At 33.0% G+C, this 27,880-nt stretch overlaps 1 protein-coding gene across 3 annotated transcripts in view; it reads right to left on the bottom strand.

Moving 5' to 3' along the window:
• Window positions 1-1,810: 1,810 nt before the first annotated feature.
• Window positions 1,811-27,880, bottom strand: part of ADGRL2 (adhesion G protein-coupled receptor L2) — a 486,253-nt gene continuing 460,183 nt past the window's right edge. For 2 of the 3 annotated variants that reach the window (XM_054566900.1, XM_054566899.1), the window contains 11 exons: window positions 27,650-27,775; window positions 27,266-27,471; window positions 26,065-26,238; window positions 24,962-25,171; window positions 23,811-24,031; window positions 22,416-22,482; window positions 14,004-14,095; window positions 12,005-12,173; window positions 9,087-9,215; window positions 8,434-8,530; window positions 1,811-3,278 (listed from right to left, as the gene is read on the bottom strand). In XM_054566900.1, the coding sequence (XP_054422875.1) occupies window positions 2,524-3,278; window positions 8,434-8,530; window positions 9,087-9,215; window positions 12,005-12,173; window positions 14,004-14,095; window positions 22,416-22,482; window positions 23,811-24,031; window positions 24,962-25,171; window positions 26,065-26,238; window positions 27,266-27,471; window positions 27,650-27,775 (2,246 nt within the window). In that variant the 3' untranslated portion in view covers window positions 1,811-2,523. Of the gene's footprint in view, window positions 3,279-6,615; window positions 6,745-8,433; window positions 8,531-9,086; window positions 9,216-12,004; window positions 12,174-12,837; window positions 12,865-13,149; window positions 13,195-14,003; window positions 14,096-22,415; window positions 22,483-23,810; window positions 24,032-24,961; window positions 25,172-26,064; window positions 26,239-27,265; window positions 27,472-27,649; window positions 27,776-27,880 lie in introns of all 3 variants that reach the window. The other variant, XM_054566901.1, reaches the window with a different exon arrangement.

The following is a 27,880-nucleotide window of genomic DNA, read 5'->3' as shown; positions in this document are numbered from 1 at the left end:
AAGTTAAGGCAACACTTACACATTTTTAAAAAGAAATCCATTTTAAAAACAATTTTTCTTTTGGTGGCAAAGATGAATAATAGCTTCCAAACTGTATTCTCTACTATAAAGACTCATAATAAATTACTTTTTCTAAAGAGAACATTAACCACTTAGTTACTATGCACTTGATCACATCATACCAGTTAAGAACTGCTTCAAGAGAATAGCTCTAATTGAATTATATATATATATATGTATATATGTTTGGGGGTTTTTTTTGGCTAATTCATTATTACTAAACCAACCTGACCCTACTTAAGTTTGTATACTGGGAAGTACATATCACACAACACTGTAGTTTCAGGCTCTGAAAGGAAGAGTATAAAATAGAAAATTAAATTGTTTAATTATATAATATCCACTTGTAACAAATAAAAATTTGTAAATGGCTGAAGAATTTTAGCCAAAGAAATATGAATACCCTTCTCAGAGAATTAATGTTTGAATATGCATATAATTTCTTACAGTCAATCTCCAACTTATTAGGTATTAACTACATGTGAATATACTCTCCATTGTTACCCTACTATTAAATATTGGTACTTCATTATATAGTGTCTACCTTACTATACCCACATTTAGATATATAAATATATACTTGAAAATTTTTTCTCATTACTCTTTTTAAATTCAACAGGCATGACTAAGTATGTCCACATAAAATAACTTGATAGGATCACTAGAGAAAATCTAAGCTGCAGAAGAATTAGGTATAAATGTTTACTATGTGGACAGGAAAAATCTATTTGTTGAGATTCAATTATATGATTTTTGAACCTTTCCATGATAACAACATCATCATTCACAGCTACCTATGATTACTTATAATCCTAAACTGTAAAAGTATGTTTTAGGAATTTCTTCTGCCTACGACTGAAAACTCATTTTTTTTAATGAGCTCAATTTGTAGAATTTCGACTTTTCTTTTTTCCACTGTTTTTTCTTAAAAGTTCTGGTGCATTCCAACAAACAAAAAACTTTCAGTTTATTTCCCTGTTGAAACCTACCTGCCAAATTCTGAGCATGGGTAATCAAAATACAAATATATTCTTTTTAGCATATAAAACCATCAGGCAACTTCACTGTATTCTTTCACATATCCATGAGTTATATTATGAAGGGATTTAAATACATCCAAGGGGGAGGAGTGAGAAAGGACCAGTGTATTAAAGCCAATTATGTATCATACATAAAAGTGCACGTTAACTACTTGAAAAAATTCACATTTATTTACCATCAAACCGTGTTAAACTTTACACTGGATATTAGTGATGGGCTCATTATTAACAGGTTTACACAAAGGGATGAAAAGAAAAGCAGAATTTTGCTGAAACAATTTACATTTCATTAGAACTTTATCATAAAATAAATTAATTACTAAATATAGGCAGAAAGAATATGGAAGAGTAATATTTATGTTTTATTTTATTTTAAAAAAGAATAGGCACCTTTTGTTCACTAGAAAGTTTGTGAGAAGTGCCCAGTGCCCTCTCTGCACTCTGTTCAAGAATAAACAGAGCAGTGGCACACAATCTTTTCTCGATTTCACCACATTTGTGCAACGCATGGCATAACTGGCTTCAAAGAGTTGTCTCCCCATAAAACACGTTCTTTTGGCAATAAGAAATTTAAATGTAAGAATAAAACTAACTTGTCAAAGCAGAACACTGTATACAGTGGAAAGTAAGTAAAAATGGGTAGAACTTACCATGACAAAGTGTAAGAAAAAACATGTCATAACATGTGCAACCAAGAGCTGTTCACAATATTTTCTTCAAACTCTTTAAAATTATTTTAATGACAATTCTATTTCAGTTGGACACAAATGTATTTATTTTACCCTAGCAATAGAACAAAATATAATTTCTTTAGCCATTTCTCATGAGAATAGTTCATTGTACAGTTGAGGAAACATACGAAATAAGGCCTGTGGCTTGATTGCTAGTGGTTAAGCATGTTTTCAATCTTTGCCTTAATGTAAAAGATTTGCAGTGAACTGCAAACTGATGCAGAATCTCTCTCCTGCTTTTCCAAGTCTTGTCAGGAACAGTAAGGTACAGTAAGTTTGTCCCACAGGATTTTAAAGCCTACGTCTTGTATATAATACAATGCAGGCCTACAAAAATGGTGCAGCCATATTTACAAATTTAGTTCGCAAACTGCTGCAGTAAAATGGCTGGAAAGTTTTGTTTTCTCGTTTCACAATTTCTCTAAACAGCAGCAGAATCTTAAAATACCTGGTTGGCATCTCTTTTCTTTGTAACAAATAATTCATTTTAGTATACTCTGTATATACAAAGTTTTTTGTACGTTTTATAAAAATTCACAGAACTGCAAGGTTCAGTCATCTTTTTTACACTGGAGGAACCACAGGTCGTCAGACTGTCACTTTGAGCAGAGTGTGAGGGAGCTGCATTGGGCCAATGGATTCTTTCTCTATTAATACTTGCATGGGGCCCTTGGAATTCCTTAGCTGCACTATTAAAGACTTGTCACCAGCTGCATTTGTCCTTCTCTAACGTCTCCTTCCGGAATGCACCCTTCTTTGTTAATGGGGATTATGTACCCATCACTGTTCCCCCTGCTGATCTGGTAGCACATCTGAAGCTGATGGCCAGCTCCAAGATTTGGCATGCTCTTATAGTAAATGTCCTCGTTCTCACTCCTCCTGGAGGGAGACAGGTCTTCTTCCATGTCGGGGCTGCTCTCCTGGTAGGGAGAGTCTCTAAGGTTGGGCATGCTTGTGTAAAGAGAGTCTCTGTTGGGGGACTGCAAGTGGTCCTCAGCCTCGGCTGTCAGCTGGGAGACATAGCTGTCAGTCCCCTCGGGCTTCACTTTCTTCTGGGGTTGGTACAGAAGGGAGTGAGTCCGCTGAGGAATGAGCGGGGCCTCAAGCTCTTTGTGGTGGAGCTCCAGCCCTGGGTTGTCCCCGTGCATTAAAGATGATGCGTCGGCCACAATAGCATCATCTTCGCTGCTGCTCCCTCCGATCACAGGTTTGACTGGTAGTGTGAGCTCGAGGTTGTGGGCCTTGCTGCTGCCCCGTAGGTTGTTGTGCACTAATTCTGAAATGATCATTTTCTCAAAAGCGGTATCATTCAGACTTAGTCCACAGTCCACGACTTGCACGCTGTCATTATAGTCCCCTTTGCGCAGAGAGTAGCTGTTGTTAAAGTTACCATTTAGCGGTAGAGTATCCATGGCACTTGTGTCCCTGGCATTGTTCAGTGAATGTCCTGAAACAGAAAACGGGGTGTCCATTACTTCCTCTGTTTCTTCCTAAAGAATCATTAATTCTTTTTTACAAAACTTTTTAATGTCGTTCAGGACAAAGTTGTATTTGAAAGCTAACACTTGCAAAGTGCCAGGCTTTCCCGCATTCCCAACTGTAAACAGTTGCAACCCCTTAGATAATGCGAAAAAGTGTGAAAGAATAATACTGTCTTCCAAGGGAGGGAAGATGGCATACCGAATATTACTTGGTCAATTCTGGGGAAACAGCAGTTAATTGATTTTGGGTCAAATCTCTAGCACTTACAAAAAAAGACTTCACTCCATGCCCTTGCATAGTTAATGCAAAGCAATTCAATACTGACAATTACATTTTAAAGTACAAGACTATGATTTATAAAAATAAAATTAACAGAATTTGTCCTAAACAACACTAAATTAAAAAGGGTAAGTCACATACAAAAACCAAAGGCAAATGTACAACATAAACCCACGTAAGTGGCAAGCAACTTTTTAAACAACATCTAACATTTCCTTTTTCTGGAGATGAAATAAAAAAAAGAATGAAAAAATGGACAGATACAAAGAATTTATGTTCAACAAAGACAGCCATCTCTCATACTGACTGGACCAGGGGCCCACAAGCACCATCCAACAACACGATAGACAGCAGGTGGAATGACTCACTTTGGACAACTCACATCATGTCTGTCTGCTCAGGCTATCTGGCCTAAGAGTAGCTGATATATAAAAGAAAGTAAAATGATTTATTGTAACATGATGAAGAATTTCTAAGCTTCTCAGCAACTTAGTCAGAGCAAGGGTTCAACAAATTAGATTACCAGCAATAGCAGCCTTTTACTTTTTCATTTAATAGTTCTTATCGTTTTGGTGTTTTTTTCGGTACTAATAGTCAAATAGGAATGGCCCCAGGCTCCTTATGGTCAGAGTGTTTGCCTGCAGCCCTGCAGTCTGCATCAGTCACAGTGACAGCACCGAATGAACCAGCAGTCTACTGTAGGAGACTGGCCCACAGGCACCATGGGCATGGAGGTTAAATGCAGAAATGTTAGAGATTCTTAAGTATGGGTCACAGAAATTAAACCAAGAATAAATATTAACTATGGAATGGGAAAAGGGTGTCAGCCTTGGCTAATATATTTTTATCTCTAAACGAATGGAAGATTGGATAAGTCTGCTGGAGATATGAAAAGAGATTTAGGAAGAAAAAAAAAGTATGGCAACATGCTCTCTTTGAATCAGAGTTGTATTTCCTACAGACACATAAACATGTAAACTAAGACGTCACAGTGCTTTTCAGGCAAATGAAAGAGAAAAATTAAGAGAAAATTAAATGGTCTGCACCATGGAAAGTTAGGTTATTCATTCTCAAAATCCTAGAGAAAAGAAAATCACTTGTCTACAGATAGGTCTGGAAAAAAAAAAAAAAGAATGAAATGATGTTATTGAAATTGAAATGAAACTGACCACTGTGAGGCTGCTGCATTGTATGCAAGGCTTGGAGGAGTTTAGGAAAAAAAAATTTAATTCTTGAAAAAAGTAGAAAATTTCCCTTTTTAGTCCTCACTCCACTCTTAAAGCTGCAGATTATCCTAGAAAACTCAATTTCATGACCAATAAATATATGATAATTGTTTGATAAATTATCATTAGTAGAAAATGAGAAAATGGGGGGATTATATTTGTTGGTCACTCATGTTATTTTAAAAACTCTGATCCAACTTCTACATTTGAAAGACTGGCAATTCAATTAATACCATGCTCCATGTATAATAAAACGAAGTTCTGACAGTTATTTGTAAGGCTTCCTTTAGCTTTGGTGACACAATTCTCTAGCTCTCTAAATTTACTTATGCACCATATCTTATGTTTGTAAGATCCACCAATAGAAAACACTTGGTGTTTCAAGGTGACACATGGATCACTAGCCAGCAATGGTTTCCTCTGTATAGGTTTGACCTTGTCCTTTTTTTTTTCCTTTTTATTATTGCTTAATAAATATAAAAATATGTACTGGATAATCCAGAAGGTGTTTTCTATGATATACTGCAGATTTAAGCACATCTTTGACTGGTTTTGAAGAGGCAACTTTTTCTGCCAAGTTCAGGTAATTCACTTGAAGACTTTCCACAGCCTGTAGCAAGATTACTGTGGGAATGCAGAAATGATAAGTCAATTATTAAGCATTCTTGTTGACAGTACCTCAGGCTTTAAAGAGCAAATTATTTCAGCATTGTGTATACTTAAGTATGGACAGCATTTGCTACAGACCTCTATTACTGACAAGAGGCAGTACAGATGGATGTACTGTTTGAATTTGGTAATATTTTAGTTGCAAATTGTGAACCACTTGCCCGCTGAGTCTACTTCATGACTGCTAGTTATGTTTTAATTGTGCTGGTTAAAAATCATGCTGAAAAAATTTACATTTGATAGGCAAAGTTAAGTTTTACTCCCATACTTGTCTCTCTGTAGGTTGCTAGAGGAAAGCATAAGGAAAGTAAGAAAAACAAGAGAATGAAAAGAGAAGCTACAGTTACGTTAAAAAAAGAATTTTAAGGATAAAAACAGAAACGGAGTTCTGTGTTAAATTTAGTGGCAATTATCAATCACAAATGAAGTATTACATACTAGCAGTAATTATGCGATAATTTTTACAAAAAACTTGAAAATTCTGTTAAATATATATGCTTTTATAAAAATAAGCCATTAGAAAACATAGTAATACAGGATGGGTTAGTGACAATCTCTCTCCCTCCCCCAATTAAAAAAAAACGAACTATAGGTATAAACTGACTAATATTAACTTTATTTCCAAAGTTATTTTAAGAAAAAAGAAAAACTATCATAAAGCTGCACTATACTATAGTTTGGTTACATTGATAATGCTGGGTGTAGTTTTCTATACCTAGGCATCCAAATGATCTTTAGTAGCTAATTCATTCCTAAAGCAAATTCCGTCGGCAAACTTTAGAGTCAACTGAACAGTATATTACATAGATAGGATACCTCTAAATGATATAAATCTTGAAGATGGGCTCTCGGACCATGTGATGTCAGTCCTGTAATAATATATTAAGATTTATGCCACCTGTGTCAAAAACATGGATAATTATTGGTAAATACTATAATGACTAAATTTTTACTATAATATAGTGCAGTTTTAGAAGCCTGGCATGGTCAATACCATTCTTTTTTAATTGAGAAATTAAGGCTATAATAATCAACATATGGCACTTCAATATTCTAGAAAAAGGGCAAAGATCAGAGCTCTGTTTAGCAGCAAAGAAAAGGTAGTTTTATTTGTAAGTATAAGCACACCTGGTGAGTTAAATACAGGAGCTGAAGGGGCATTACATACAACTGTTTCAGCGAGCAATGTGTTATAGGGGTTGTTAGTGCCGTGGGGTCGAAGAAGAGGGTTTGTTAGTAGGTAATTGCCAGTCATTCCTAAAGCAAAAAAGGAAAGAAAAAGAAAAAGAAAAAACAGAAAAGAAAAAAGAAAAGAACACATCAGTTTTCTTATTTTAGTGTTACAGTTGCAGTACAGTACTTTTTGCATTCATCAAGGGTAGTGGATAACTTGGCAACGGAAAATCTGCTGAAATTCTCTGACTGTATTTGAACTACTAATTTGAAGGAGAAAGGGTAGAGGGAAGTTAAATTTCAGTAATTCACAGGTGCCTTCTATGTCCCCCAAGTAAACACCTGCTGAGGATGACATTTACTAATTTATACAAAATCACTGTTAAACAAAAATGGCAATTAAATGCACAGAGATCAACATTATGTTTCAAGATGTTACTGCTTAATATTAAAAACCGAATCACTGAGGCCCAGAAGAGGGAATCTCAAACTTCCAGAATTTACAGGTGTAGGATTATCCCTCATGAAAACATCTGTGTTAATACCAACTTTGATACAAGGAGGAGGAAAACAACTTCAAACAGATAAAAAGTACGACACATTGCACAGAGCTTCTCTTAGTAAATGCAAGAGCACACATGCTAGGGAAGAAAAAGGCTGGGTATAATGAATTATTAGACCATTCACAAATTTTATGTAATGAGAATTTTATCTGCCAGGATTCAAAAATGAATCATTGATCATTTCCCTTTTGATAGTTATCTTAGCAAAATTAGGTAAAACATTAGAGCAATGAAATAAACACATATTTTACTTATTGTAATTGAAAACTTACAAACCTTTCAATACTTATCAAATATGCTTTGCATAGCTAATGTAATGTGACTAAAATATTTTAAAATTCAATTTGGTTTTGATATCACACATACCTCTTTTCTCATTTTAAACCAACTCTCATCAAAACAATGTCAACAATGAAAAATATCATTGAGATAAAATATAACATGTTATATTACCAATCAGTACAACAAAGCTGATATTACCTGGATAAATTACCTTTCCACGGATTATATACAATAACATGTTTTTTTCATACCAAATTGAAATTTACTAAGCTTCCATTCAGAAATACGTGTGTGTACATGGAATTGTGTCCTTATCTTACTAAAATATTTTATTTGTCAACTTATTGTAAGTAACAATTATATTGATAATATGATAAATTTAAAGTTGTAATTGTAGACACACAAAAATAGTAATTCAGGGTAAAGTACTTTGTAAATTCTCATGTATTTTAATTATTTATTTACGAAGATTTACTTTAAATGTATTTGGCATTTTTTATTTTTTGAAAAAAATGTTAAATTATCAATTTTCCAAATAAGAATTTTCACTACAAAACTGGCACTGTTTAATGTGAAGAGTAGTTATTATAATTGTATTGTTTTAAGATAAAAACTTTCATAAATGTCTCAGTTAGAAGGATAAATTTGTACTCACCAAGTAAATATTTTAATCAGTGACAAAGTATATTTTCAGGAATTACTTTTTCTAGCCTTACTCTTAAGGTAGAATTTAAAATTATACTTGTTGCATTATTAAATTAATAAATTTATACATACTTTAATAAAGGATAAAAATTTACTCAACAGGTTTAGGAGCTGTGATATAAACCCATCTGAGAGAAAAATTCCCCATTTTCTCTAGAGTTATTGTAAAGTGGCAGAAGGTACAAAATTTATATTGTAAACTCAAATTTTCCTAATAACTGACCTTGATTAAGTGTTGAAGTGCTATTGATGTCACCTGAGATAAAAGAAGATTCAGATTGTTTTCTCACAGTGTCATTCCACATCCTTCTTATACGACTCTATTAACATAAAATAGCAAGACATATGTTATGTTAGTTTCCCCAAGCTTATCTTATTAAAGACACACAAAGATTTACCCTAACAGTCTGTGTAGGATTATCTGTTGGGCTTTTAAAAGAAAATGTGTGTTGATTCTGATCTAAAACTAAGGAAATCTATACTGCTCTATTGCTTTCTACTAAGGGGTATTTAATCTTCTACTCTTAAAAAGTTTTCTTTTATTCCTTTTTTTTTTTTAGCGTGGAATTGATTACTATTCAACAAATGTTTACTGAGTACCCACACCGAGTACTGGGCTGTAAAAGCTTAAGATATGAAAGGATTATGATATACTTTTTAAAGAAGTATACCTCTCAAAAAAGGATGTTCACAGAGAAAGAAACATATAAAGAGAAATACTTAATAAGAAATTAAAACCAAAATACTAAAAAGTAAGTATTTATTATCTAGACATCATTATAATGAGGAGACAATTAGTGCATCTGAACAGAACCTGTCTCAGTAGACTTTCTATAAAGAAGGCTAATTAAAGATGCTGTCAAATTCTTTTGTTACCTGAGTGCCAGAGGAATACCGAGCACTGGTTCTGGTGGTTGATGGCTTCACTGAACTGTGGGGGCTCTCAGTTGGGAGGCCACCGCAGCAATATGAATGTCTGAAGCACTTGCCGTATTCTTTTCGTACCTGCATTGAACAACCAGGAGACAGAGGGGGATTAATATAAATATAGTTGCTTCTCTCTCTAATTAAATAAGCAATGGAGACAACCAAGAAGTTCCACAAACATTTTTTGGAGAAAATAAATTAAGCTTACAAAATTAATTTCAATTGAAACTGCTATAATCAGAAAAATATTCCCTGTCCATTAGACTGGCTATAAAATCTTTAAAATGTGATATATTATTATGTAGTAATGCTTTATAACCTGTTATGCAAATGTTATTAATACAATAGTAGTATTTTAAAAGACTTGTATTATCTATGTACTTAGTAACTCCAATTTTATATTTCATGCTAAGAAAATGGGACAAAAAATTTTTTGCTTAATTACATTTAACTGCTCACAATTCAGCCATTTAAGTTTTATATCTTTCATGTCCTCTGAGATAGGTCAAGAAATAAAACTTCCTTTACTAGATTGCATAGTTTTGTGGGTAACCTCTTTATTATGACAAGACTATTTTGGCACAAGAATGAAGAAAAAAAGTACTTTGATAATATGTCATTATTTAGGATGGAATGTTTTCTTCATTTTCTGATTATGTCTAGATTTAACATTTAGTGTAGAGAGTATAAAATCCCTATTCACTTCATTAGCACACAAGAGAACTATTTATGCAATTTCCATTCTCATTAATGAGTTATCCGGTTAATTTCCCTTCCCCCCTGAATCTTGGATATATGAATAGACAGAAAAGTTATTAGGTCTAAAAGGAAGTTTAAAGTAAACTTTAGAAAGTGAAGTCCAGCCCTGGTGGTGTAGCTCAGTTGGTTAGAGCATTGTCCAGATCTGCCAAGACTGTGGGCTCCATCCTGGCTCAGGGCACAGACAATACAGGAATGGGGAGGGCAACACAGTGATATTTATCTTTTCCCCCACTCTCCCTTTCTCTCTCTCGCTCCCTCTTTCTTTCTCTCTCTGTCTCAAAAAAAAAAACAACTATAAATAAAAAGACTATTACAAAAAACACTCCAAACACTCACTAAATAATAGGGAACGTGGAGAAGGGTACAAAATTGGGAAGAGTAGGGGAGAATGCTGGATTTTATGCACCTACATTGGCATATAAACATGTATTGTTATGGCTTAGAGAGAGACTTTGAAATCACAAGACAGACAAGCAGGAGATGTTGCATAAAAAATTATTTTTTTGAGCAAGTTACAGAAACAGTCACAGGCTTTCCGCCCACCTTACAGTTCTACACTCAGTGCCTGCAAAGACCATGGCTTTGACGCTTATTCCTTGCAAAATCAGATAATTAAAGTCACTAGATGACCTTTTAAATCTAAGTGCACTTGCATATTCCTCCCCTTGGCTTTATTTAATTACACCCATTAGAACAAATAACAATGGGATTAAACTCTCAAAGCATTTTCTTTGCCTAAATATGCTCAGAGTGAGCAAACCAAAGTGGTAAAAACCATGATTTTAACTAAATCATTTTATATCATGTTCTTAACGATTCATCCTGGCAGCACCCAGTAAGATGTTTTCAAGACTATGTAGGACATGTTCAAAAGAAGTGCTACATTATGCTCTTCAATGTAATTCTAATTTAAAAAGCAGAGCAAAGTCTTTGTTCAATTAATACACATAACTCTATTTAGGCTTCATCTCAAAATAATTTGTCAGGAATTATGATTGTGATCGTATGCATGTATACAAAATGCTCATTTATAAAGTAAGAAATACATAAAAAACAAAGTAATTACTAAGGTTATACCTGAATAATGTTTAGAAAGTTAAAATTCAGTGTTAAGTAATACCTTAAAAAATTTCTGCCCATTTAATGGCTATTAACTGCTCTGAAATGCTGTATAACAAAGACAATGGTAATCACAACTGTATTTTACCCGAACAATACCCTCTGGTGTTGGTTTTGCCTAATGCCTATATTGCTATGAATGTACATTATCTGTCAGAACTGCACATCCCACTGTCATTATCTCAAAATTACAGCTTATTCGAAACTGATGGAAGTAACAACACTATCATCTTGTCAGGACTGAAAACATAATAGTTTTCACTTTCGCAATTCGATTTCTCTGTTCAATTTAAGTGACCAACTAGTAATAACAGAATGAAAGGACTTCATTGGGTATGCTGGCAGGAAAAGGATGATACATAGTGAAAGGTTCAGAAATTTTAAACTTGAATGGTGTTCAACTCTTCTCTTAGGCCTATATCTTCTTGCAACATATTGAAATCTTTCATCTTCAAACATTAATTTTTGAAACATTTTTGTTGACTCCACTTAATATAAAATGGGGACTAAATAATAAAATGTGAAATAATGAGTTAGTGGATTTTATATCTAATAAACTTAATCAAAAGTCACCACTAATTTAATTTTTTTGTATGTCTGGTGCTTTTAAGTTAAGGGCATTTATCCTTGTACTCAATTATATTTTGGACCATTGCATACCCTTTATCTAGCAAATAACAAGATCATAACCTTTTCTTTATCTTACATACTCTTTGTACAAAGCTTTTTTACAGACCCCCTAGAAAAAAAGAAATCTTAACATAAATATCTAGTTTATAACATTCCCAAATTGAGATCCAAAAATGACTGCTATTGACATCTTTTATTAGTGAAACCGAAATTTTCAGATATGTATTACAATTAATTTGATTAAAATATAATGCTATTTGATAATATGCCAGGTGTTATTTAAAATCTTCTCTATTAGATCTATCATTTCTAATAAAAGAGCAAGCCATTCAGAACCCCATGGTGTTTTCACTTACTTTCTTTTGGAGAGCACAGTGAAAGATGAAAATGAACACTCCCTGGAAAGCATTAAAGATGGTGAAGAGATAGGCCATCACAATAGTCTCCTCATTAATAAAAAGCAACCCAAATGACCAGGTCAGGCCAAGAAGACATAGAAGAGCGAAAGCGCCAAGCACCCAAGACCTGAAAAAATAGAGTGAAGTTTATTAACAGGTTCAATGAGAGAACAACACACATTACACTTAAATATTAACATGTCAGTAGTAGCAGTTGACTTTCTCTATGTTCACATTCATATTCAACAGCATTTTGGCTTTAACCTTTCATTGATTAAAGAAGGAATAATAGCATTTAGTACTGCAGCCTCCAGTGAAAACAGCAACAGCAGGTATAACCTTTTTTTTTTTTTTTTACTCCAGAATAAACAAGGCATCAAAACTATATTAAAATACAAGGTGTAAAACATCCCCCAGGACTTCACTATCTTTTATGTGCATTTTAGTCTAAGAAATTAGGAGTCCTTAATTAGTTTACTCCTATATTTTTATTCCTGTGGTGTACCCATGACTGAATAATGTGACACATACAGAAAGGTTAAATGGCAGATAATCACCACCTCAACTTCAGATTCTCATAAACTGATCTTAAGTGAACCTCAAGTTTTATAACTAAAGTATGAAGAAGCAGCCTAGCTGAAATGGGACAAAAACATGAGAACAACTTCAAAATAAAATAATTTTGGAGAGATTTCGTCATGAATAGCTTAAGGAGAAAAGAACTGCGGAAAATAGGACGGAATGAGAAGGATTTAAAGTCAGTGCATTCCATGTCTAACTAATGATCTTACTTGATAAATGGCTTATTATCTTCATAGCTAGAAAGCATTATAAGCAGAAAAGAGAAACAAAATTATTAGACAGAATTAAAATAGAAAGTAATAAGAAAGCATTTATATATTTTATAAATTATTCAAAATTAAGAAAGTCAAAATGCAGAGGCAAGCAATTAAAAAAATAAAGGCATATTATAGTTTTAAAATACTGTAGCAAATTAGATATTCCAAAATAATTATAAAAATTAAGGGCAATTCATGATATTGACAGATTTGTAAAAAATATAAGTCATGCCATATATTTGTTAATGTAGGGTTCTACCTTACCCAGGTAAGTCCGTATTATAGTAGCCATCACAAACACGGTAATTACTGGTGTAGATGAGAATATAGAAAGAGGAAAAGGAAGAAAAGAGAGAGATGCTAAACATTAGCTCTCTCTCTTACCATGCAACATGCAATGAAGCTGGCACTAACCTATCTAAAATAGCTAATTAAAAAAAAAATTACCCTGACTATAGATCTGCCATTTTTTTACATTAAAAATATTTTTTCACAATCCCATTAAAACCAATTTGAATAGTGCTTCATCAAAATTTAAATCAAGGCTCATATTTAAAAATTAACTAAAAATGCTTCCATAAAATGACGTAAAAGTCAACAGCTATCAATTTTTTGTTAATCGGAGAGCATTTTTATTCAACATTGAAATAAAATAAACATTTATTTAATTATCATGAAAACAACAGACAACCTCTAAGTTAACAATAGTAAGAGAGTGTATTCTCTTAGGAAAGCAAGATTAGAAGTAGCAACTGCTCAGGATCCTCAAATCAAAAAAAAAGTCATTTAACAAAACAAACTTAATATAGTATTATCAGCCATGCAAACAGGAACATCATTTTGATCTGCATTTTAAATTCAAATGAAACTGCTACAGTGATACGGAATTTTCACAAAGCTACTTAAACAATTTCTTGGCTCTAGATCAAGGCAGACATTATTATCTAATTTTTGACCAATGTCTGTGACATGGTCACAGTGAGACTCAACCTTAATCAGTAAAACCTCATTCTGAATAATTTCTACAGTTGATAGAAGGTATTCATGTATTCCCTGTGGAGAATGAATATCTTTCACTTAGTTTGTCAAGCACTAAAATTAAAATACAAAATACTTACTTAATGTTTTCCAACCTGCTAGAATCTGGTTTCAAAGTGTTTGAGTGCTTCACCATTTTGCACAATGTGATCACCAGGAAGATAATATTTAGCTGTTATAACAAATAAAAAAATAATTAGACCACTATGACCAAAGAATAAAGTTTTTTCAAATTCAATGAAGTAATGCAGTTAAATATCAGTAACACAAGTACGTAATAGACAATGATCCAATTTTAGTTTATATATGTAATGATCAAGTTAAGTCTAAATGATAAAATACTCTGGCTATGTATGATCAATTTTTTAATAGATCATTTGACATGAAACTGCAACCTCATTAAATCATTATCACATAGTGATGATTAAATAAATTAGATACCTAAATTAGTTTATTTAGCTAGAGGTACTCTAGGGCCTAAAAGCCATCTAGGAAACATTGAAGTAAATTCCTTAGAAAAAGCATTTATATCATGTAGATTATAGTGGAAGGATTCCTGGATTCGAGACCTGAACACTTAGTTGACTGAGTCTAGCTTTTGATTTGCCACTTAAATCAGGGTAATAACATTTACGCAATCTATTTGTAAGACAGTTCTGAGTCTCAAGTGTAATAAAATATATTTTAAAAAGTTAGCTGTATAAAGATAAACTTAAATATATACACACATATATTTTGCTCCTTAACCACTAAAAGCCATCAGTTCTTTTTTCCTAGTCTCTGAGGGCCATTTTGAGTCCCTCTAAAACATTCGGTTGTGCCAAAAATCAGGGTGCAAATAAAAGCAAACTAGGGAAGATGAAATCTGACATGCGATGGAAGTCTGGGAGATAGACAGGAGTGAACTCGGAGAAAGGAGTTGTGTTTTGACTGAGGAGAGGTAAAGGTTTGTAATTTGCATTTCCTTCTGCAGTCTAGTGGTAGCATGCTGGACAGAGGAAAGGCAGTTCAATTTTTAAGCTGTAAAAATATAACTAAACTAGATTGGTCCTGGATTTTTTGACATTTTATTTACTTCAGATTATTATATTAAAAAAAGGTGAAATAAAATTATTTTGTGAGCTTTGTATGACTTGAAGACAGTGCAAGCCCAAATGGTATATTTAGAAAAAGACCCATTGTATGTAGGACGAAAGCAATCTCCTGGTGGTAGAAAACAGACCTAACTGTGCTGCAGTAACATGACCATTTTTACTATCATGATATCATGTGACACAGTGGTAACATATTTTAACCCTTCATTACTTCTGATTTTCTATTTGGAAAAATACAGTACAATAAATAAAATTTCCAAGTTCTTCCTAATGAGTTTAGGAACACAGCAAAAGCTTTAATCTAAGCTATCAGTCATTTTGTTCACTGTGCCTATTTCTCTTAGCTGTAGAATTTCTTCTTAAGGAAGAAAATGAGGTTAATGGGCATAATTTGCAAGTGTTGGCAGACAGGATTCTATGTTAATTACTTGAGTACAAAAGAAGCTCGCTCTTTAAAATGGTACTTAAAATTGACTTCTTAAGATATTTGTGTAGAGGAAAGGTAAATACATTTGTAGAAATACTTTTCTAGTTTCATATTCTGAGTATTATTCCAGTTGGTCAAGATATAAATAAAAGGTTACACTTCCAGGGATGTTACAGTGTGATACATTTTATTCAACAAATATTTACTGACTTTACTTCCCCACATAATAATGTCCTTATTGTATTGTGGGTAAGATATACGTTCTGCTTTTGAGAAATTAGACAAATCCTGCTGGCTGTAAGTAAATATTTGATTTGGTTTTTTAAAAATCAGGACATGGTTTACCTCTCATTTTTAAAAGGCAAAAGCAACAGTGTTTTTAGTTTTTATTTTATGCAATAGTAAGCCTTACCTAGTGAATTTAAGGAAAGGTTAAAAACAGAAACTCAAATATTCTGAAAACAAACAAACCAACCAAAACCCATGTAAATGAACAAAATGACAACTCTTAGGTAAGAAAGGCTGCATTACAGGTTGAGAGTTAAAATCATAAAATCTCCTGACCCTTTTTTTTTTTTTTACTGTCCGATAATTTATTTCTTTTATCCCAAACTTCTGGACCTAGAGTTGTCGCCCAACCTTCCTTTTTCTTAAACATTTTCCTGAAGCCTATAAAGCCACAACTTGGTATTCATTACTTCCTGTGTATATTAATGATTCCCTAAGGAATAAAATAATAATAGTAGTAGTAGTAAATTCCATACCAAGAAAAAAGTTACTATCCACCACAATGTATAAGTTATAAGAATTTAAAGAGCACGAACGTGGAAAAAATGTGGATGCATAAAGCATTATGCTATGAAAAGAAAATGAGTAGAAAATCTGAAATATTGAAGCTGAACTCACCCAAATATAATTTTCAATGAAGAAAATTAGGTAAAAGTCAGTAACACATTTTCCAATAGCAATAAAATCCACTACATAAAAGTAGAATTAAAGTGAAGTATGATATAGAGACATTCATCTTTTAACACTGAGGACTAACCCAGTACTACAGAATGTGCCACAGAACACATACCTCATTTAATCCTTAAAAAAAATAGACTGTTAGATGCATTTTCCCTTTCTCTCCCCTCATCCTACTGCAGTTAACATTACATGTATGTATGTATGTATGTATGTATGTATGTATGTATATGTATTTAGTTTTTTTCTAGTTACAAATAAAATGCATTCGGAAAACATGAAGTTCAGAAAATTCCAGGAGGAAAGAAACCCAACAACGATCTACCCCCAGAGGTAAGTCGCAGGCAGCACTCTCCCTCTACCACTACCCCTTTCTGTTCTTCTGAAATATTAGTGGAGAGCTATTTTACAAACCTGCGATGCTAAGTATCCTGGCCCAGAGTACCTGTGGCTTCTACAGTGTTAGTGCTGAGATTCAGTATACTGTGGTCTGGCTCCACAGACCAGTCTTTCCAAATAAAATTAACCAATTTATTTTGGGAGAAAAAAAATTAGCCTTCAAACAGAACAAAGATACATTAGTTTTACATTTTAAAAAGCATTCCACTTTTACCCAGAATAATCTAATTTATAAATCACTCAGATGATAAATGAGTTGAAGATAAATAATAAATTAATGTGTAAAATACAGCCTCAAAGAAATCCTAAAGAACATGAGGTGTGCTTGTCAAATGACTTCTACCTGGTGGACTTGCCAAAATAACTAATCCTCCATTTCCTTTGTAAAACACTACCATTCCGTCATCAGCAAATGCCTAAAATGTCCACATACTTCTACTCCCACTACCCAAACTGTATGCTTAACAGTTAGTTGTGTTTTCTCAAACCCGAACCTGTTTGTGTTATACTGACATAGCTAAATACCACACAAAGCCATAAAAGCTGAGAGCAAAACTAAAGGCTATTCTTTTAAGGAACTTAATATTAACTGTGTCTACAGGATATTTTAAAAGTGTGTCTCTTTAAGAGTAACTAAAAATAATAGAAAAATAATCATAAAACCACAGGATATTTGACTTTAGATGGTTTCAGAAGTGTCTGTGAATTCTCCAATTTAAAGAAATTAAAAATAAAATTTCAGCCAATGTACTGCTGTTTAGGTCCTAAGAAATTTAAAGTTAAATCCAACACTAATTTAGTCTTTGAAATATGACTTGAAGGTAGACAAATGGTGAGGTAATGGTATCTTTAATAGGATGAAATACCATTATTTCAAGTCAAAATAATTATGAAAAAAGGCATGCAAGACATACTGTAAATCAGGATATAAGGTGGCAAAAAACAGCTAAGACACTTTTCCTCAATACTCATTAAAAAACTCCACTAATGCATATTTATTAGTATTATCAGGCAAGTTAAAAATATGTATCATTTAAGTACTGAACATTTTAATATGTTACCACTAACATATATGACAGTGAAATACTTTCTGGAATTAAATAGAACATATACTGAAGATTAAACAAAAAATTTTAACATTTTTTATTGTTATTCGATTACAGTTGTCCCTATTTTTCTCCCATGCCCTATCCACCCCCACCTCCCTCATTCAATCCTCCCCCTTCCCCCACCCCCTGTTGGCTTTGCCCATGGGTCCTTTGCACGTGCTCCTTGACTTGACCCTTCCCCTTCTTTCCCATCACCCCCCCCCCTCTGGTCCCTGTCAGTTTGTTCTTCATTTCCATGTCTCTGGTTCTATTTTGCTTGTTAGTTTTGTTGATTAGGTTCCACTTATACATGAGATTAAATGGTATTTGTTTGAAGTTTAAACAAAATTTTTAAATGTGAATTTGGTTCTTTTATTTTTCCAATGCTTTAAAATATCACTGCTAGTTTTTATTTTCAGAGGATAAATACTGTTGCTATGATCTTTTCAGGAGATAATATATTCTAATAAGAATTTTGATTTCTAGAGTAAAACACTTCAAGAAGTTTGTCCCTCCTCTTTGAATCAATTCTTGTTCTCTTAAAATATGACTGGAAATCAGAACAAAGAAGCAAACGGGAACACCTTTGATAAAAATCTATCATCTAAAACAGTCACTTAAAGGCTAAAAGGGTTAACTTCAAGTAAAGCACTGATGGTAATTCTGAATTCTTTCCTCTTTGTATTTTTCCCATGGCATAAATGACTTTGCAGCCATATACTTCTGTGCTTCTTATTCTTCATTGTTGTTGCCATTAAAGCAGTTTCTTTTTTCTCACTTTTATTTTTTCCAATTTATTATTCTGCCTTTGTTATGCATTTAAAAAATAAATCACAATCATCCAATACGGAATCTTCCTATTTCTCTTTGGAAAGTGGGCAAAGACAAGGAGAGAAGAAAATCTCTCCTGTCCAAGTGCAGCTCTGCTCCCTTCAATTCCAATGCAAAAGCCACTTTGTGTTCTTGTTAATTAATTTTTTCTTTCCAACATAAATACTACTGAGTTTAAACACAGTATTTGGGATAGTTTGAGAGGTGTTATGCATCAGTGCAAAAGGAAAAAGATGGAGTTACAGCTAGGTGCACAAAAATTTGTATAAACCTGGGAGGTACATGTCATTACTCAATCATTCACATAGAAGCCCACAGGAAGCACAGGTTAATAGGACTGTGTTACATGATACATGTCAACTCACCAGCCTAAATGCCATACTGGTGGTTAATTTCAGAGATGAGGCTACTTATTCAGGAATTAATCAGATTTTAACTCTGCTGTGTGTCTGTGCACGCATTTGCACACACATCTGTACACAGGTAAATAGGTATATATTTAAACAGAATTCTTTGTGAAAGCACGACAGCAAATTCAAAGGAAAAATATTCCCCTATTTAGCGAGAAAAAACAAGTAAACCGCCAAATGGGGCATTCTTTCTCTTCCATTGACAAATAATGCTCTTTTACTTATCCCCAAATAACAATTTCATAAATTATTGTTTAAATGATCTTCCAAGTATAATTTGCTGATAAGATTCATTGCTGCTTAATGATATAGCATAGCTATTCATCACCCATATCGATGACATGAGAAATTTAAAAATAGAGGTTCCACAGATTACAGGAATGCACAGTTTGTGTTACAGTCATCAACCTGCTCAATTGAATCACATCCGCCTGAGCTTAGCAGCTTAAAATTCATTCCACAGCTTGCAGTGCTGACATGGATATGATAAGACAGAAGAACAGAAACACCACTCTGAAGTAACCTAACTGAACTGCACATGTTCTGACCCTTTTTGTCCTCCCTGGAGCTTTTGCTACCTGGCAAATGCAACTCTAAAACTGCACTTGTATCTCCAAATCTTTGCTGTTAGCCAAGCAGAAACCGATTTCTCCCAGGAACTAGCAGCCAGAGAGGTGTTCTCTGAAGAAGACTTCTAAATGAGTGTGTGAGCTGAACTCTTACTGAACTGAATTAATTATTAACGATGCAGATGGAGCTGTCCAAATGATAAGAATAGCTTCTGAGGTGTCATGATCCAAGCTTTCATTAAACCATTTCAGGCATACTAATGGTTTCCCACTGCTCATTACTTACAAGCACTTTTCTCATAGATATAATAACTCTAGTGGCCTGTAGGCTAGACATTCAAAAGAAATACCGAAGTAGGAGGTTTTATCTTCCATAGCATGCTATTTTTCTTCATAGGACATTATTAAAGATGTACACTTATTTAACACTACTGAGTTAAATGGTTTCAATTAAAAAAAAAGTGGAAATGCAAAACCTGTTATGAGTACTCCTTAAAAGCGTATTATGCTATCTAATCTATATCATTACGATTTGTGTCTGAACTGACTGTATTACCAAAAGAATATATGCAAGTAAATATATTAGCATTCAACAAACATGTATTCTACAATCATGTCATATTTCAATTTAGGTTACATGCAAGGTAATGTTTTACACTCTATTCCACTCTTTGTCTCTGTGCTAGGACAATTAGAGGGCAAAGCAATTGCAAGAGAAGAATTACTCTCAGGATCTTTACTGTGATTGCTACCTGCTGTTTTGTTTTGTTTTAAGTTGGGAACACTGTTCCCAAAAGCCCTTCACATCTCAACTTAAATGATTCGGTAGAGGATAATAATGACACTGCAAATGGGTAACATAATACAATGTCTTTTTCTTCTTTTCTTACTGGAAACTGAGTATCTGTGAAATTTCACAAAATGAAATACTCAGAAAGTCAGTACTTATCTTTAGAGAAAGAAAAAAACAAAACTGTAGTACAAAGGAAGTAAACACATAATACTTTTATAGACCAAATATCCCTATAATAATCTCTACAATTTTCAAAGTATCGGTACATTTGGCGGAGGGATAAGGGGACAAAAAGGACCCTGAGTCTTTAAGGAACATACCCCTCCATGTTACCTACTTGTCATACAATTCGACATAGACTTAGGCTCTGTTAACATAAATAAAACAAGAACAAAAGCTGGGACAATTTTCTGTACTGAATAACTTTGATAAGAAATCAGCTTTCCTCGGAAGACCTCAGAATGTTTTAGCAGCTGAATTCATCACACAGGCATTCATTTCAAATTTTCTTTTTGCTTTGTATAAATGTGTAAAAAATGCATTTTAATGCAAATATACATATACAAAGTAATTTTAAATGTCTTTGAACTACTAAAATTGTTCTCAATTTTATGAAACACTAGTTAATCATGGAAATATCTTAATAGGCTCATTTGTGTCACTTTTTAAAGAAAAAAGAATGCTTAAATAATAATAAAAAGATGTAGGCAATATTTAAACTTGTTTATGTTTCCTTTTCAATCTTATAACACCTCTTTCTAACAACTTAATGCTATAACTGAGTACAAATTTTTAAATACTGAAATTCAAAAATTTTAGCTACGTTCTTATTTCAACCATATTTCAAATATTTGACTAACAATAATGTAATAAGTTAAAAATACTTTAATGTCACTATAATTAATGCATATCAAATTTATTTTAAAGTAAGTTATTTGGTATTTTAAGTCTTAGAAAAGTAGTTTTATTTTTGAGTCTAAAATTGATTTATTTTTCATTTATTAATCTAAGCTTCAAATATCTTTTTGACAATCATATACCTTACAAAGTGGTCCACCTGATATTTCACGTACCCACCTGGCACCATATACAGTTATTACAATATATTGGTTATACTCCCTGTGCTGTACTTTACATCCCCATGACTATTTAGTAACTACCAAATACTTCTTAATCTCTTTGTACTTTGTACTTCTTAATCTCTTAACCTTTTTTCACACACAAAGACCCTCCCCTCTGGCACATAACAGTCTGTTCTCTGAAACTAATACAAAATAATATTGAATGCAAACTGTAATTGAAAAATAAAATTAAAGAAAAACTATCCTAAAAAAGAATTTACGGATGAACATTTAGTTAAAAGTGCTAAATTACTGTGTGTAAATGAAGATACAAATATTAAGCTAATGTTCTTTCACTTCCATAAAACAGTTACTTAACTCATAAATGCCATACAGGCTTGGTACAGGACTAATATCATAGATTACAAAGATATAACTTCCTGAACTGAAACTCTTAGCAAAAAAACTCCGCTACTCAAAAACAATTCTGTATTACACATATCAGATATTCCTAATTATTAAATTAGTTTCAAATCATACAATCTTAACAAAGCTTATATATGAGTAGATGTTCAAAGATTATGACATAACATTTTTATCAAAACTAAATTAGAAATGAGAACAAGTACTTTTTAGAGGAGAGAGAATTTTTAGACACAGTACTAATTAGTAAGTGTATCAACTCTCAATAATGGTATAATATTTAAAATATACTACATGATTTTATTCCAGAAGCTAGATGTGTTTATAATCTTTATATCATAGATAAACTGACAATGGAATAAATTATCCCCTTTTCGAAAGCACTGCTAAAGCAGCAAGCTGAAAAGGAAGGGAAAATAAAGTCTGCTTACCAGAATAATGAAGGTAACAGGTCCAATGAAACTCCATATAAAATAGTTATCAACATGAAGCCAGCAACTATTATGAAAAGAATATGTATTAATTAGCTTAAATGCATCCTCGACATCACAATGAAAATAAAAATTAAAAAAATTTAACAAAGCTATCTTTACATTTGCCTTTGAAAATTCATTTATCATAGACGTAAACAATTTTACTGATTTTGAGTTGGTTCTGACTTACAAACCAACTCAAGTTGGTTTTCAGTAGTAATTTATTTACTTCAACCTACTAATTTTCATTTCATATTTTAAATGTTATAAAGACATACTTACGCTTGTATTAGGGAATAACAAACCCCACCACATTCCAATCCTTAATTCTCAAGACCTCTGACTTTGTAAGAAAAACTTGAAACTCAATGCTCCCAACTATCTCATCCTTTTAAAGTTCTTATATTCAATCTTTCCTTTTTATATCTATAAATGAGCTAACATGTTTAAACTTAAGAAACATAACAAAGAAAGTTTACATTATGTTTGCTGCAAAACTGTATAGTATATATATAACACTTCAACTGGTAATGGATGAATACTAGAAAAAAATCAAAGCACAGACACTCATACAATATTAGAGTAAATGATGCATAAACTTATTAAGACAGATTTTACTTAGTGGTTCATTTTTCATATAACACTGAATCCCCACTGAATTTCTTTTATTTGTCTTTCATCATCTGTACAGTCCAAAAGCTTTCTTTAGTCCGAAGAATCTTTATAGAACTAATTTTATCAAAGGAAAAAAAATAAACAGAACTGGAAGGCAAATTCATGCCTCTAGCAAATAAAATCCTTAGAAATATGGCTATGTGTACCTTCTGTCACGTTCCATGAATATCTGTTTTTTATAAATGAAAGACAGTGACTTATTTTAATCCTTTCAAACTGCCTGATAAAATATTATCAAAGTAAAACATATGGGAAGGAATGTGCTACTCTTACAATTCAGAATAAGAGTTGGCTAGAGGGCCAGCTGCACAAAGAGAGCTAATGAAGCATTAACTTAAAGCTGAGTAGTTAAACCTGTCAGATGCTTTAAGTTCAGAAGAATTTTTACTTAATATCTTTCTAAGGCCAAAAAGTTATTTACTTTTTCAATTTGTTTCAGGTCAATCTTTTGTGTTAAAAAGAAAGTCCATAATTTAGTATCTGCCTCACCAGAGTACAAATTCTCTGAACCTAGAAAATTACAAAAGACTTGATTGTAATTTGTGCACGGCATGCCCATTCTCTTACCAATAAAGCTTTCAGAGGCTATTTTAGTCTGTCAAGGAACCTCAGTGACAGCTAACAGGCTTTAAAAAATTATTCACTTGAAAAACACTCAGGTCACTTGCAATTACTTACGCTTTTTCTGTTCCATAGCTCTTATAGTCAATAGCAGCTGAAACTCCAACCACTGTGGCAGGAAACAAGTAACCAGCAACGTAGTAGTATTTCTTCCTTGAATATTCACTTTCAAAAACTTCAACTAACATTAGATAGAGCTGTACACCTTCTAAGCACATCCAAGCAAAAGCGGCCAAAAAGAAAAAGTGTAAAAGTCCCGCAAATATTGGGCATGCAATCTATAAAAGAATAAAACAAAAAAACACAAAGGAGAACACGTGAATGTAAACAGCCCACTCAAAAACTGTGAAATAGTCACTACAGTGCTCACTATTATCTTTAAAATCCATCATTATTTAAATACTGCTTCTTTAAAATATTTTTCAAAAATGGAAATGAGTTACAGACACTGCCAAACTTGAAGAATTTATTGCTTGTAGTATAATGCCAGGTGTGCTGGAAACTTCACCACTGTAAGACATTACTATTTGTAGTGAAATTTAAAAAAAAAATCAAGAAATAAGAAAACATAATTTCCATTCTAGAATTACCTATTACTCAGTCTGAATATTCTACTTTTAGCTGATCATATTTCATAAGTCTTCAGAACAGTTGTTTCCAAATATATTATTTCTACCTTCTCTGTACCAGAATTTAAACAATTTGCTTTAATGACAAATACACCCACCTAATTACTTTACATCGTTTTCCTGTCGTATGTGAAACATTCTAAAGTCAACCCAATGCAAATGAATATGGGATGAAAACTGACTAATTATTAAGTTCTGTTTCTAACACTGAAACATCATGATAAATGAAATGCTCAGAATATGAAGAAATGATCATTGGTCAGAATAAGTATGTGAGAAAATTAAAATTGTAAAAACAGGATCTTTCCATTTCAGTATTCCCAGCATTCTTCTAATCAAATTGCGTATCTTACTAACAGCCCAGAAAAATGCAACTATACCTTAATATGAGAAATGAATTAACTCATAATAATTTTACTTAATGATTGGGCTGTCTTTCAATTTATTACAAATTACCCTTCAATATTGCCATGTCAATTATACTGTTACAAGGTCACATAATATCAGCATATAAATGGACTCGCACTTGTCATAAAAATTTTCAGAGACCCTAGGTCAATTAATTGAAAGGGTGCTTACCATGTAGTTTGTCTTATCAATGCCTATTAGAAAAATAAACTCGGCAATGAAAAGGTTGATACAAAGGTTCTTGTGAATGGTATTACGGTCACTCTGTAGACCACGGAAAAAGCAGAAGGTGAAGATGCAGATAGCCAGGCACACAAGTGAAATGACAATTCCCACCCAGGTGATGACTGTAAGAAGTAATTCATGAACTCCATCTTTGTACTGAAAATGAAAGATATAAGGAACATTAATATTCCTGCATTACATCAACTGAAAGTGAGACAGCTTTCACATGTGATAAATTTTCATGTGTGTTCAAACAGGGCTAAATACTGAGAAGAAATTCTGATCATATAATAGAGTTCAATATTATTAACTTTGATATCCAAAGAATGACCTAAGAAAGTTGAAGGTTTTACTAGAAAGTAATGCAAGAGCCTAGTTATTTCAAAATGATTGAAATAATTACCTACATAAACATATAGAAAATATATAAAATATAAAATAAATGATAAAGGTATTTAAGTGACTTTCCAGGCCAATATAGAAGTCAAATTTTAAGTTTTAACTATCTCTTTGGATCTTATATTATATTTGTATACTGAGAATTGAGTACACAACATATCTGAGAGCTTGCATGCTATGTTTCTTAAAATATTTTTATCTTCTGGGCATCCTTTTCTTAATCACAAAAAGGAATGGTAAGAAACATTCCAGAAGTCATTCTGACCTTTCAAAATCAGCAGTTCTGTAGTGTGCAAAGTGACTAGAAAACTTAAGGTTGTAAAATGAGATCTGAACATTCAAGATGAGGAGGGTATATTAAATTTTAGAGCCTTCTCGCTTTCTGACCTATTGCTTGCTCCGTCCCCAACCACCTCTGCCAAACACTGGCCCAAAGGAGAAAAACTTAGAACAGGTCTGTAAAGCACATGATACTGAGAAGTAATAATAAATAGTGCAAGGCTACCTAAAATATGTGGCCAGTGTAGAAACAATTAGATTACTTTGTTTACTTTTTAGTTATGATTAGCACCCAAAGAAGGATTATCACACAAGCTGTTTTGAATCTCTGAAGTTTTTCTCTGCTACTAATTACAAGTGCAAATACTTACAGCAATTTCCCTGTGGGCCATGAGAATTGCAAAATTGGTTAGGTGGCTGCATGCACACGTTGTACGAGTTTTATTAGTGTCAACCAGCTTGCAGCCCTGGGTAGACCAATATCCCATCATAGTTCTCTCTGAGTAGTTCCAGAAGGAGCAGTTTGCATTGAAATAATTGTCAGGCTGGGAAATAAAATGACAAGATGAAATTAGGATTTTACACTGTAAGATGGCAATAGCAATTGTTTAATATGAGTAAAAAGTTAATTTAAACTTTGCCTGTTTCGGACTATAAAGTTTTTCATCAGCAAAACTGTAGACTATGTTATACAAGGTAGATACCTAACTTAAAAGGGGCTTTATAATCTGAAACACTCTGAAGAGTACTCTAAATTACCAAAGACCCATTTTACACAATTATAATTTCCATCATATGATTTTACTACTGATTGTACATTAAAATCATTTCGTTTTTCAACAAAATCAGACCCATGAATTTGTTCTAAGAAAATCCTATAAGGACCAAGTGTTTTAAAATCCATTTCCCATACTGGGCTCTCATTTTTGTTCTTGGTGGCATATCAGCAATGTCAGGATTCATAAAAGAGTGAATATACTGCAGCAGATATAAGAAAATAGCCACACAAATTTAATTTTCTTGACAATTCTGGGGATCCTCTTGGCTACCCAGGAGCAGTCACTCTACATATAACAGCCCAAATTCTGCAGACAGTCTTCTAACACAGTGTAATTCTTTAACTGCCAGCTTGCATTCTAAAGCATATCTCTTCAATCCTAGATTTTTAAAAGCACAGTGCCTGATAACAATTATGTCAAATATGATCAGTTAAACCAAAACAGATCTGCCACACTATGACAGCAGAGTCCTACTGGTGAATACTCGGCTATCCTGCTGCTAAGGTAAGAGTTAATTTTCATTCTAAAATAAATGATAGTCATTTACATTTTCCTATTGATTACTATATTAGCTTTTATTAAGAATACATTTAAGTTCTAATAATCACTGAATCTCATTTAATTTTATATCCACAGACTTAAGAAAACTTGTGTCTCTGACCTAGTCCAACATTTGAAATTCAGATGGAAAGGTCCTTTCTTTCCATTCTGCCTTCTCCCCCTTCCTTCCCTCCCCATCCCAGCATGTCAGCTTTGCTTTCTTTCCTCTACTTCATTAACATACATAACTTACATCAATGTGTGGCAGGGTAAAAAGCACAGGATCTGTCAAGTATACTCGGCTGGATTCTTTATTGATTGAAACTGAAATGATGTGGGAATTCACTGCAATGGTGCTATTACGACCAATAAAGTCAGCACCCAGTTTTATGGTTGCATTTTCTGTACTAAGGAACTGTCCCAGGCTCCGGTATATGATGAACACCAACTTTGCAAGTCCTAAGAAAGTAAAAAATCACATGACTTTAGAGGGAACAGGCTTATGATTAAAAATACATTAAAATAAAAATAAAAATAAAAAAATTCCTTATGGAATCTTTATTTAGCATTTTGGAACTAATAGGTTTAACTGAACAAAAAGAAAAACATCAATTTTTAAAATACAGTTCCATCTTACCATTCCTGCTGTTCTGTTTGACAGTGTTTGCAGAGAGCTGGATTGAGCTGCCTGCTCCTTTGATGCCCAGAGGAAATTTAAAGTCTTGGACCTGTCCTTCTGTACTGAGTACGGCAACTTCCAGAACTGGGTGAGGCAAAGGAATAAGGAGGAAGAATAAAAGAGCATTCTTTAAACTACAACAAGCAAATGATAATTGCACGAAAACCACTATTTCTTTTTATCTACTTA

Source organism: Pteronotus mesoamericanus, unplaced genomic scaffold (genome assembly GCF_021234165.1).
Source record: "Pteronotus mesoamericanus isolate MK-2021 breed Mesoamerican mustached bat unplaced genomic scaffold, CSHL_Meso_final contig_181, whole genome shotgun sequence".
Classification (NCBI taxonomy): domain Eukaryota; kingdom Metazoa; phylum Chordata; class Mammalia; order Chiroptera; family Mormoopidae; genus Pteronotus; species Pteronotus mesoamericanus.
This window is presented reverse-complemented; position numbering and strand designations above follow the sequence as displayed.